This window comes from Berkeleyomyces rouxiae (genome assembly GCF_048999995.1).
Source record: "Berkeleyomyces rouxiae strain 22BRR77 chromosome Unknown BrBRR77_ptg000005l, whole genome shotgun sequence".
Classification (NCBI taxonomy): domain Eukaryota; kingdom Fungi; phylum Ascomycota; class Sordariomycetes; order Microascales; family Ceratocystidaceae; genus Berkeleyomyces; species Berkeleyomyces rouxiae.
Window position 1 is genome coordinate 1,504,929 of NW_027396495.1, and position 11,534 is coordinate 1,516,462.

Consider the following 11,534-nt stretch of genomic DNA (forward strand, 5'->3'; position numbering starts at 1 on the left):
TTGCTAGAGTTTGGATGTTGTTTTATTGTACCTTGCTATGTGTAGATTTACTGCACCTCGCCATAACCCTATCAGGTTCCATGCGAGTAATGAATAAAAAAAAAAAAAAAACAAGAATCCTGAAGAGCTTGGCAGACCACACGGATTGGGCCAAAGCCTCTCTCAGCGCCGCCAAGTCTGCTATGGAGGAACAGTCGAACAGACACAGACAACCACATCGACGTTTCCAGCCCGGCGACTGGGTTTGGTTGGCAAAAAGCTCCCATACTGTGCAGCAAGAAGGCCCAGGCAAGCGACTCCGGCCGAGATACCAGAAGCTCCAGGTCTTAGAGGCTGTAGGCTCCCACAGCTACCGTCTTGACCTGAAGGGTGCCAGAGGACACGACGTGTTTCATGCCGACAGATTTGTTTTTTTTTTTTTTTTTTTATTCATTTTTTTTTTTTTTTTTTTTTTTTTATTCATTACTCGCATGGAACCTGACAGGGTTATGGCGAGGTGTATATTAATACTATACACGAATCAAGGTTTAACGGAATCTCAAACAAGCTAGCTACTACACATAATATACTCCAATCCCCTGGCAGGGAGGCAGTTACATCTAAGATCCCACAAATATAATCCCCAAGTTATGACAGAAAGGAAATACATGAATAGCTTTTGGTATGAATTTCCAACGAGCAGCACTAACCCCAAGTGCCCCAGTTAAGGTTGACTGCTCGTAGAAAATTGGTGTCACTGGTAGGAATCGAACCTACGACTTCTCGGTAGCCAACCGAAAAGCCTTGCCAGGTGCTATACCACTGCACCACAGCGACTTTTTATTCATTACTCGCATGGAACCTGGTAGGGTTATGGCGAGGTGCAGTAAATCTACACATAGCAAGGTACAATAAAACAAAATCCAAACTCCAGCAAAAATCAACGACAAAGGAAATACGTCGTGTAACGATCTATGGATCGAGGTAGGCTCAGGCTCCGCCCTCACCGCCGTTTACACCGCCGTCCACACCGCCTTGCATACCGCCGTTACTCACCGCCTGCCAAACCCGTGTGCACACCGCCGTTGTCAAGGGTACGCGTCATGCCTCTACCGCGTGTATATAGATAGTGTTGTTTCCGCCCGTTTTCTTGTACATTAGTCTTTTCTCTTTATCTGTTTCTTAATTTATTTCTGCTGTTCTAAAAGCGTTCTCCTTTAGACCGTAAAGCCTTACAATAGAAACAGATCTTTCTTCGTCCTCTCGACCCCGTTCCCTGTCCTCGTTCCTCGACCTCGTTTCTTGTCCTCGTCCCTCGACTACGTTCCTTGAACCAGACCCTGTTCCCACCTTGTCCCCTCGTCCAACGCCAATTACCTCCGTTCCCAACGTTCCTGTGACCGTCACATGTCCTACCGCGTCCCCCCTCAAGACCCTGATTCTGACTCTGACGCTGCTTCTCAAAACTCTGTCTTCTTTGACCCCGCCTCGCCTCCCGCAACAATGTCCAACCCCACTGTCCCCGGCCCGAGCAACGCAGGCCCCTCCATGCAAGACTTGTTCCAAGCCCTCCAGACCATGCGTGAGGAAAATGAACGTGCGCAGCAACAACTGCGCGCAGACAACGAACGCGCACAGCTACAACTGCGCGAAGAGTTCTCCCGCGCGCAACAACAGCGGGACCAGGAGATCGCCAATCTCCAGGCCTTTGCCCGCGCTGCCACTGCCTCCCCTGCTCCCCCCGTTCTTGCTACTCCGTCCGTCCCCGTTGCCACAGCTGACGCCTTTGTCAAACGCCCCAAGCCCAAGATTCCCGACATTCCCCTGTTCAGCGGCAAGAGAGCCGAGTACCGCGTTTGGGCCATGTACGCCCGCCAAAAGATCGCGCGTGACGGTCCCTCCATCGGTGACGATGGGGATCAGTACACATATCTTTTTGCCCGTATGTCCACCGAAGCCCAGAACCTTGTTGCTGTTTACTTTGCCCGTGGCCTTGAGATGGGCTACACCGCTGCCACTTTCCTCGCATACCTGGACAGAATGTTCATCGACCCGTATGCTGCCGAGCGCGCCTCCACGCAACTCCAGAACCTCCGCCAGCGGGATAACGAGCCGTTCGCTCTTTTCCTGCCCAAGTTCGAGAAGTTGCTCGGCGAAGCTGGTACTGACTCCGACCGTGCCAGCATCTCTATCCTGCGCACCGCCCTCTGTCCAGAACTGCGTCGGGCCATGGCGAACCCGAGGACGGATTACACCTACGAGGATTACAAGTCCGAGTTGTTTACCGTCTCTTCCAAGCTGGAGGAATGCAACGTCCTCGAGCGTTCTTCCAGCAGGATAACCCCGTCCTTCCCTGCCAACCCTGCACCTGTCCGCCACCCCGACGCCATGGACTGGACCCCCACCATCACCACCACGGCCCTGAAGCCATTGACCGACGAGGAGCGCGAGCGCCTTCGCCGCAACCGCGCCTGCTTCCGCTGCCGGCAGACTGGCCATCTGCGCCAGAACTGCCCGCTAAACTTTGCTCCTACTACCACTGTCCCTGTCCGCTCCGCCAACCTTTACCAGCCTGCTATGCCGACCCCGGCTCTGCCTCTGCCTCTGCCCGCGCCTGCGCCCACGCCCGTGCCCCGCGACATGTCGGGAAATGGAGAGCTCTAGGCGAACGTCGCCGTCTAGAGCCCCAAGGAGAGAAGATCGCTCGGGAGGAAATGGGGGCTAGGGGTACTTATATAGATGTTGTTCTAAATAAAACTTGTTCTACCTCTGCCTTCGTCGACTCCGGTTGCCTGTGTCTTGCCACTGTCTCTCCGCGCACCGCTACCCGCGCCCACGCTGCCATCCTGCCCATCTGCCCTCGTCCAATTGCTCAAGTAGTTGATGACCGAAATCCACCCGTCATAGACCAAGTTGCTGTCTTCGATCTTGGTCTCGGAGGATTGGACGAGAAACTCTACGCCTACATCGTCCCCGGTCAGTCTGAAGACCTTATCCTCGGTCAAGGATGGATTGCCAAACACGATGCTTCCCTTCGCCCCGCGCAAAACGAAGTATTCATCCGCCTGCCCACGCCTCTTCGCCTGACTACAACCACCGCTGACCCCAACGTTCTCCCCGTCTCCGCCCGCGCCATCCGTGCCTTCCAGTTGAGAGCCCGACGCTCTCCCAATGTCCGCATTTTCTCCGCCACGCTCCATGACATTGAGAAAGCTCTCAAAGCCAAGATCTACACCGACCCCCGTGCCAACTGTCCCGAGTGGCTTCTTCCCGTCATCGACGCCTTCGATAGGAAGAAAGCTTCTGAGCTTCCCCCGAACCGCCCTGGAATTGATACAGAGATCCGCCTTAAACCAGGCTTGTCCCCGCCCTCGTGTCCTCTGTACTCAATGAGCCGAGAAGAACTGCTGCTCCTCCGGAAAACCCTCTACGACCTGCTGGACGCTGGCTTTATCCGAGCTAGTAGTGCTGAAGGCGGTGCCCCCGTCATCTTCGTGAAGAAACCTGGTGGTGGTCTTCGTTTTTGCGTAGACTACCGTGCCCTGAACAGCGTCACGGAGAAGGATGGTTACCCGTTACCACTGATCAACGACACCCTCCGTGATATTGCTGCTGCCAAGTACGTTTCCAAAGTTGACGTCATCTCTGCTTTCCATCGCCTCCGTCTTAAAGAAGGCAGTGAAGCCTACACGGCCTTCCGCACCCACCTCGGCGCGTATGAATGGCTGGTCACCCCTTTCGGTCTCACTGGTGCTCCTGCTGCGTTCCAACGTTTCATCAACCATGTTCTCTCCCGCTGGCTTGGAATATCCTGCTCCGCTTACCTCGATGATGTAGTGATTTACAGCTCTGACTCCCACGAACACCACCGTGACCTTGTCCGTCAGATCATCCGCGCTCTTGGAGATGCTGGCCTGCAACTTGATTGGGACAAAAGTGAATTCGAATCCCCGTCCATCAAGTACCTCGGCTTCATTGTTGAACCCGGCTCCGGCATCCGTGCAGACCCAGACAAAGTCAAAGCCATCCAGGAATGGGAGGCTCCCACGTCTGTCCGCGGAGTCCGTAGTTTTCTTGGGTTTGCCAACTTCTACCGCTGTTTTGTCCCCGAATACTCCACCGTCGCTGCTCCCCTGACTCTGCTGACCAAGAAGGACCAACCCTTCAAGTGGGAAGACGAACAACTCCGTTCGTTTGAAGCTTTGAAGAAGGCCCTTGTCTCTGCCCCGCTCCTTGCCACCTTTGACCCTGACCTCCCCACCATCGTTGAAGCCGATGCTTCCGGCTGGGCCCTGGGAGGTTCCCTCAGACAGCAAGGTGCTGATTCTCTTTGGCGTCCTGTTGCTTACTTCTCGCGAAAGCTCAGCCCAGCGGAAGTCAACTACCCTATCCACGATAAGGAAATGTTGGCCATCCACTCCTGCCTCCGCGCTTGGCGCTCCTACCTCGCTGGCATCCCGTTCGAAGTACACACCGACCACCAGAACCTTTTGTACTTCCAGAAGCAAAGAACCCTGTCAGAACGCCAACGCCGCTGGGCCCATGAATTGTCCGAGTTCGACTTTCGGTTAATTCATCGACCCGGCGTTACTCAAGTGACCTCCGATGCCCTTTCCCGCCGCGACCAAGACCTGCCCCAAGACCTCTCCGATGAACGCCTCCAGTCCCGTGTCCACCAAGTTCTGCGCCCTGACGGGCCCGACTTCGTCATTGCCGCCGCCGTTTGGGCTAAAGAGCCTGACAAAGACCCTGAAGGAACCCTGACCCTCGACCACGCTGCCCTAGATGCCCCTTTTGCTGACCCGGAACTCCAGACCCTCTGGCACTCGGCACTTACCCGTAACGAACGTTATTGGCAAGCGCGACAAGCTGTCCAAGAACAAGCCCGCTCGTTCCCCAACGAGTGGGGCCTTCCTTGGCAGATCAGCGAGTGTACCCTCGACTCCGCCACCCGTCTCCTCTGGCGTGACCGCCTGTGGATCCCGTACTACGAGCCCCTCCGCACTCGTATCATCCAGCAAGTCCATGACTCCACGCTTACCGGTCACCCTGGAGGATCAGCAACCCGTGATCTAGTCAGCCGCTCCTACGCTTGGCCTGGCCTCTCTGACGATGTCCGCCGCTTCGTTGGTAATTGCGACACTTGCGGTAAAAGCAAGATTTGGCGCGACCAGAAGCGTGGCCTCCTGAAGCCCCTGCCCGTCCCGGACCGTGCCTGGCAAGAACTCGCCATGGATTTCATCGTCGGTCTCCCTGAGTCCGAAGGCTGCACTACAATTTTGGGAATCACCGATCGGCTGTCGAAGAGTAAAATCTTGATACCGATGCAATCTTACACTGCCCCAGATGTTGCCAGAGCCTTTATAACCCATGTCTTTGCTCACCACGGCCTACCTCGCGCCATCACTTCCGACCGAGGCCCTCAGTTCACCGGTTTATTCTGGACAGAAGTCTGTCGCCAACTCTCCATCACCCGCCGCCTCTCCACCGCGTTTCACCCCGAGACCGACGGCGCCCAAGAGCGTTCCAACCAAGAGATCGAGACTTACCTTCGTGCCTTCACCGCTTTCCTGCAAGACGACTGGGCTGCACTTCTCCCCCAAGCCCAGGTCGCCCTGAACAATCGCACCGCTACTGCCACTGGCCTTTCCCCGTTTTTCTTTACCCACGGTTACAACATTGACCCCCTCGACTTGACTACCGACCACGAACCAGGCTCCACCGTCTCCCCCGCCACTGCCGGCCACAACTGGCTCGCCAAGCACCGCGACGCAACCGCGTTCGCCCAAGCCTCCATGGCTGTCGCCCTCGAAACACAGGAACGACATGCCAACCGGGGACGCCAGGCAGCGGAAGCTTTCAAAGTCGGCGACCGAGTCTACCTGCGTCTGCGCAACGTGCGCACCATCCGCCCCTCCAAGACACTCGACTGGCTTGCCTTGCCGTACCGCGTGATCCAAATCGTTGGCACACACGCCGTAAAACTCGACACGCCCACCGGTATCCACCCCGTCTTCCACGTGAGTCTTGTCCGCCGCGCCCGTGATGACCCTCTGCCTTCCCAAGTCCTAGCCAACCCGGAACCACCTGCAATCGCGCCCGAAGAAGCCTCCGGCGATTTAGTGGCTGGCGAGTATCTTGTCGACGAGATCCTACGACACAAGGTCGTCGACAAACGTCACAAAGTGCTCGTCCAGTGGACTGGATGGGCAGAGCCAACGTGGGAACCCTTGTCACACGTCAAAGACACAGCAGCCCTTGAGAGATACGAGCAGACCCACGAGTGCCCCTGGAAGTTGCCAGTAGTCCCCCGGAGGAGAGGGAGGAGGAGGCGATTGTAACGATCTATGGATCGAGGTAGGCTCAGGCTCCGCCCTCACCGCCGTTTACACCGCCGTCCACACCGCCTTGCATACCGCCGTTACTCACCGCCTGCCAAACCCGTGTGCACACCGCCGTTGTCAAGGGTACGCGTCATGCCTCTACCGCGTGTATATAGATAGTGTTGTTTCCGCCCGTTTTCTTGTACATTAGTCTTTTCTCTTTATCTGTTTCTTAATTTATTTCTGCTGTTCTAAAAGCGTTCTCCTTTAGACCGTAAAGCCTTACACGTCGTGTTCGACACAGTAATTTGTCCAAAGACACAAGCACCAACTCCTCCTCACTCCTCAACTTCCTCCACTCTCCTCCCACCACTACTTTCTCTTCTCCCCACGCCTTCTACCCAGGCCTTTGTGCAAAAACCCGTCTTGCGAACAAACTTCAGCAGCACCTCGGTTCCGTTATTCGTATTGAAAAGCGTCGGAAGATCTAGCGACTTAGGACTCAATGCCATGGCCATCTCTTGACGCTCTGCAGAAAATGCGGCGCAGTGCAGCAGCACATGCTCAACGCTCTCGCTTTCATGTTCTTGACAGCGGCGGCACCGGTCCGAGTCCGTCTTCTTGATGAGCAGCAGGTAGGGCAACAAGTTGCCTTTACCCACCTTCATCTGGAAGTACGCCGAGGTGAGCCATCTTGGTCCGGAAACCTTGGGCGCCTTAGCACGGAGAACTGGATCACCACCGATGGTACGCAGGTAGTGCGAGCCGTGGGAGGGACCAGCGGCGGTGTCTCGCTCAAAAGCCCAGAGAGTCTCCCACTTGTCCATGGTAAACCTCCTAACCCGAGCGAAGACACTGCCCAGTGAGCTGAACTTGCGTTCATCATCACTCTCGAGAGCCTGGCGTGCAACCGCGTCTGCAATCTCGTTCCCCGCTATGCCCATGTGCCCGGGACACCACATCACCGTGACTGGCGACGTGAATGTACCGAGGACGCGGCGGGCCTGCCACGCGAAGTGGCCGTGCTTGCGGAGCCGCGCAATGGCAGCTTGGCTGTCGACAAACACATAGCAGGGGCGAGCTTGCTTTGTTTTCTTTTCTGTTTTGGCGAGGAGCGTGAGTGCCTCCACGATGGCGGCGCTCTCGCAGTCTGCAACCTCCACATCTTGCAGTCGATGACTGACTTTCGTTTTGACTTCACCGGTTTTGGTATCGACCACGCACGCTGCAAGTGAGCACCTGGAGCCTTCTTTGGAGCCGTCCGTATACACGGTGACGGCATCGTTCGGAAGTCTTGACAAGAACTGGGCATGCCTGACGGCAGCGTCCTCCTTGGGTCCAGGGTCGACGACGATGGAGATGCGGTCGGTCAGTGGCGGCTGCCAGGGACTATCCCACTCCTGTCGGCGACGTTCTCGTCTCCACATGCCTGCCACCAATGGCTTCAACTCGCGCATGATGCAGCCGAGTCGAGTCTTGACACTCATGTTATGCCCCAGGAGAGGCAGGTCTGAGTCATCGGGGGCAAGCTCGTCCTTGTCGGGTTGGGACGCAACACGGACGGGATTTTTTTTTTTTTTTTTTTATTCATTACTCGCATGGAACCTGACAGGGTTATGGCGAGGTGTATATTAATACTATACACGAATCAAGGTTTAACGGAATCTCAAACAAGCTAGCTACTACACATAATATACTCCAATCCCCTGGCAGGGAGGCAGTTACATCTAAGATCCCACAAATATAATCCCCAAGTTATGACAGAAAGGAAATACATGAATAGCTTTTGGTATGAATTTCCAACGAGCAGCACTAACCCCAAGTGCCCCAGTTAAGGTTGACTGCTCGTAGAAAATTGGCGTCACTGGTAGGAATCGAACCTACGACTTCTCGGTAGCCAACCGAAAAGCCTTGCCAGGTGCTATACCACTGCACCACAGCGACCACGGACGGGATGGTTGCGTTGGAGGCGGAGAGTGCGAGCGGCGTAGGCCATGCGTGCTTTGGCGAATCGAATAGAGGGGGGCGGGAGGCCGGCCTCGACTTCGACGGCGCGTGTTGGTGAACCGCGGAATGTACCTAGGATACGGGCGGCAGCTTGGCTTTGCAGTTTCTGGTATACCCTTTGCAGACTGAGCTGGGGTTTTGACGGGTCATACCAAAGAATTGATCCGTAATCGGCGACGGTACCCACACAGGAGATGTAGAGCTGACGGAGTGCCGCGATGGACAGTCCACGCGTGTTCGAAGCGAGCCGAAGCAAGCCGCGGAACGCGATCTCAGCCTTTTGGGTCCGTGCCTGGACGTGCTGTTTAAACGAAAGTCTGTTGTCGAAATGGAAACCTAGCCACTTGACCATCTTTTGGGGACGCACAGTGACATCACCTACTCGGACAGTTTGGGAGGCCCATTTTGCAGCATCGGTGTAGTGGATCAGCTCAGTTTTGCTCTCTTCAAACTCAATGCCGTAGTCGCGAGCCTTGGCCCGCAGCTCCGTCACGAGTTCTTCGAGAAGCGCCGCCGAACGCCTCGGGCTTTTGGACGCCACGGTTACGCTGAAGTCGTCTATATACGACAGCTGAAGTTGTGGTGTGTCGCCGGCCACCCGAGCCACTATATGCCGAGCATACAACAGGAAGAGTAGAGGACTGATGGGGGAACCTTGGGGGATGCCGATGTTAACCGGGGTCATCGGAAACGGCTGACCCTCGATGTGCAGGCCGACAGTACGGTCCTGGAGGAACGAAGCAACCCATTTTCGGAACACCAGGGGAAGACCGAGCTCACGTAAGCTGCGCATCAAGCAGGGCTTTGACACGTGGTCGAAAGCGCCCTTGACGTCAAGGAAGAGAGTGCTCGGAACGAGCTTCATCTCCTTGACCTTCTGCAGGTGGCTGACGTATACGAGAGCGGCGTCCATGGCTGAACGCTGTTTGCGGCCTCCCAGTTGAGTGTCGTCTAGAAGCGAGCTGTCATGGCAATTGGCGAGGTACCCTAAGCGGGTCGCAAAGACTTTCTCGAGCACTTTGCCTAGACAGTTGAGCAGTGAGATGATGCGGTAGGACTTTACGACTGAATAATCAGCCTTTCCGTCTTTCGCGAGCACAATCCCAGTAGCTTGCTTCCAGAGTGTGGGGTGTATTCCGAGGCGAGACAAGGCTTTGTAGACGGAGAGAAAGGGCGCGGGATGGGCCTCAAAGGCGATCTGGATGATCTTGGCGTTCATGCCGTCGGGCCCGGGGGCCTTCTTGGCGTTGGCGGACATGATTGCGTGGTGGTGGTCGTGTTGGGGGCGGGGGTCGTGGTTTTGTCGGCAGCCTTCTTCTGGGCGCGCTTGGCGACTACGGTCCACGTGTCGGGGGACTCAGTGGGCGCGTCGGCATCAGCCATAGCTGTGTCCGGGGCGGGAGGCGCGGCGGCGTCATCGGTAGTAGTAGTGGCGGTCGAGGTGGTGGTCGAGGTGGTGGTCGAGGTAGTGGTGTCGGGTGTGCTGGACTGGTCGCCAGCGGTGTCGATGACCATAGCATCAGCCTGGTCAGTGGCGGCGGTTGCGGCGGTTGCAGCATTTTTTTTGGCCTTTTTGCCGCGGCGTCTGCGCTTATTGGCCTTAGGCGCAGGGGTGGCGATTTTTTTGCAGGGGGGTTCTAAAACCGGCTCCCCAGTGGTTCTGGTACAGGGCTCACTGCCCAGGACAGAAGGCGCGGCTGGCACCTCAGGTGTCTGCGTCGCAGCCTCGCTGTACGCAGCCACGGCTGCAGCCTCGTGTGCCGGCTTGGGGCGGGCAGCCTTCGAGACTTCCATCTCAACCAGCGTTTTGTAATATGGTAGGAGAGGTAATAGAATGAGTTTAGAGTTGATATTCAATTGAAGGAAAATAAGGGAGTCGGAAGTAAGGTGAAGTAAAATAAGTATGATAAGGTAAGGGAATGTGTAGTACGAACGTTTCTTAAGGTGGGAGTCTCTTGAAACGCAAACTTCAACTTGAGTTCTAAAGGAAACCAAGTCTCGTTAAGTTGCTACTGTCCTTTTTATGTAAGTTTTGAGTCGCACGCTCCGCGTGGCCTCCTATCGAAATGCTACCTGCGTAGATTTCAATCGTCCGCTTTGACCGAGAGTCTAGATCGTAGTTGGAGACTATATCTTGGACTCTCTTGCTTTTGCTTGTTATCGTGCACGTCTCTGTGCCTTATTGTGCAGTAGTAGAGTTCTAACTTCCTGTTATTGCTCTAGCCGTTTCGTCTTGCACGTACTATTGGAATTTAGCGTGCACGGTCAGGGTTCTAACCCTTTTAGTTCATCTTTGACCGTGACGTTATCTACGTTCTTACACGTTTTGTGGTCGTGGCGCGACATTACGACGAGCCCGCACTCGTTGCCAAACTGGCGCAGGATGCGCATCAGCTGGGCCTCAGAAGCTGACTCCTTGAGGCGTTCCAGGACGAGGAAGACCTCGTTCATGATGGCGGCGTTCTGCTCGTCGCGCCGGCGCTTGCGCTCCACCATGAGAGCAATCTCTCGGGCGCGCTTCGCCGGAATGGTCTGGGCGTTGTTGGTGTCGTTGGTGTCGTTGTTGTTGTTGTTGTTGTTGGTGTTGTTGACGTCGTTGTCCTCGCGCTGAGCCTGGCTGAACACGAACGGGTTCCCATCCAGTGCCTTAGGCGTCGGCGTTGTCGCGTCCGAGTCGCGCGAGTCGGGTGTCGAGGGAATCTCAACAACCGGCGCATCTTCAACACCTGCATCGACTTTCATCGATGAGGTGACGGGCGCATGCTGCGACGGTGAACGCAGCAGCTCGTCGTCGTCGGAACGCGGTTCCTGGCTCGCCATCTGGGCGAAACTCAGCCCCAGGCGCGTCGTGCGGCGCGTTTCATCGCGCGCGGTCGGTTTCTTGTCGATTTTGTTCGATGCACTGCTCGAACTAGTCTTAGAATCAATTGAGCTGTTGCTCAGAGTCGTTTTGGTGAGTTTTTCTGTCGATTTGGCCATTTTTGTTGGTCTCTTTCTTTAGCTTATGCCGACAGATTGAAATACCACCCGAACGACCCTTGGCCCTCACAAGACCCGCACGTATCGAGCCCCGGACCAGTCGAGATCGATGGCTTTGAGGAATACGAAGTCGAGAAGATCCTGGAACACCGGCCAGCCACGAGAGACGAACCAGCCCAGTACTTGGTGAAATGGGTTGGTTGGCGAGATCCCACTTGGGAACCTACAGAGGCGCTGGAAGAAACG

General features: G+C 55.7%; 5 protein-coding genes across 5 annotated transcripts; 2 read left to right on the forward strand and 3 right to left on the reverse strand.

The window, feature by feature from the left end:
* Positions 1-1,386: 1,386 nt before the first annotated feature.
* BROUX77_005548 (uncharacterized protein) lies at positions 1,387-2,643 on the forward strand (the record flags this gene model as incomplete). Its single annotated transcript, XM_073750434.1, has 1 exon — positions 1,387-2,643. One exon carries the CDS (start codon positions 1,387-1,389, stop codon positions 2,641-2,643), a length of 1,257 nt encoding a protein of 418 aa, XP_073604434.1.
* A 50-nt stretch (positions 2,644-2,693) lies between these two features.
* On the forward strand, positions 2,694-6,320 carry BROUX77_005549 (uncharacterized protein; the record flags this gene model as incomplete). The annotated part of the gene is made up of 1 exon (XM_073750435.1): positions 2,694-6,320. The coding sequence occupies one exon, from the start codon at positions 2,694-2,696 to the stop codon at positions 6,318-6,320; it is 3,627 nt and encodes a 1,208-aa protein (XP_073604435.1).
* Positions 6,321-6,640: 320 nt separating this feature from the next.
* Positions 6,641-7,789, reverse strand: BROUX77_005550 (uncharacterized protein; the record flags this gene model as incomplete). Its single annotated transcript, XM_073750436.1, has 1 exon — positions 6,641-7,789. The coding sequence occupies one exon, from the start codon at positions 7,787-7,789 to the stop codon at positions 6,641-6,643; it is 1,149 nt and encodes a 382-aa protein (XP_073604436.1).
* Positions 7,790-8,223: 434 nt separating this feature from the next.
* BROUX77_005551 (uncharacterized protein) lies at positions 8,224-10,103 on the reverse strand (the record flags this gene model as incomplete). The annotated part of the gene is made up of 2 exons (XM_073750437.1): positions 8,224-9,549; positions 9,645-10,103. The coding sequence occupies 2 exons, from the start codon at positions 10,101-10,103 to the stop codon at positions 8,224-8,226; spliced, it is 1,785 nt and encodes a 594-aa protein (XP_073604437.1).
* Positions 10,104-10,574: 471 nt separating this feature from the next.
* BROUX77_005552 (uncharacterized protein) lies at positions 10,575-11,288 on the reverse strand (the record flags this gene model as incomplete). Its single annotated transcript, XM_073750438.1, has 1 exon — positions 10,575-11,288. One exon carries the CDS (start codon positions 11,286-11,288, stop codon positions 10,575-10,577), a length of 714 nt encoding a protein of 237 aa, XP_073604438.1.
* Between the last annotated feature and the right edge of the window lie 246 nt (positions 11,289-11,534).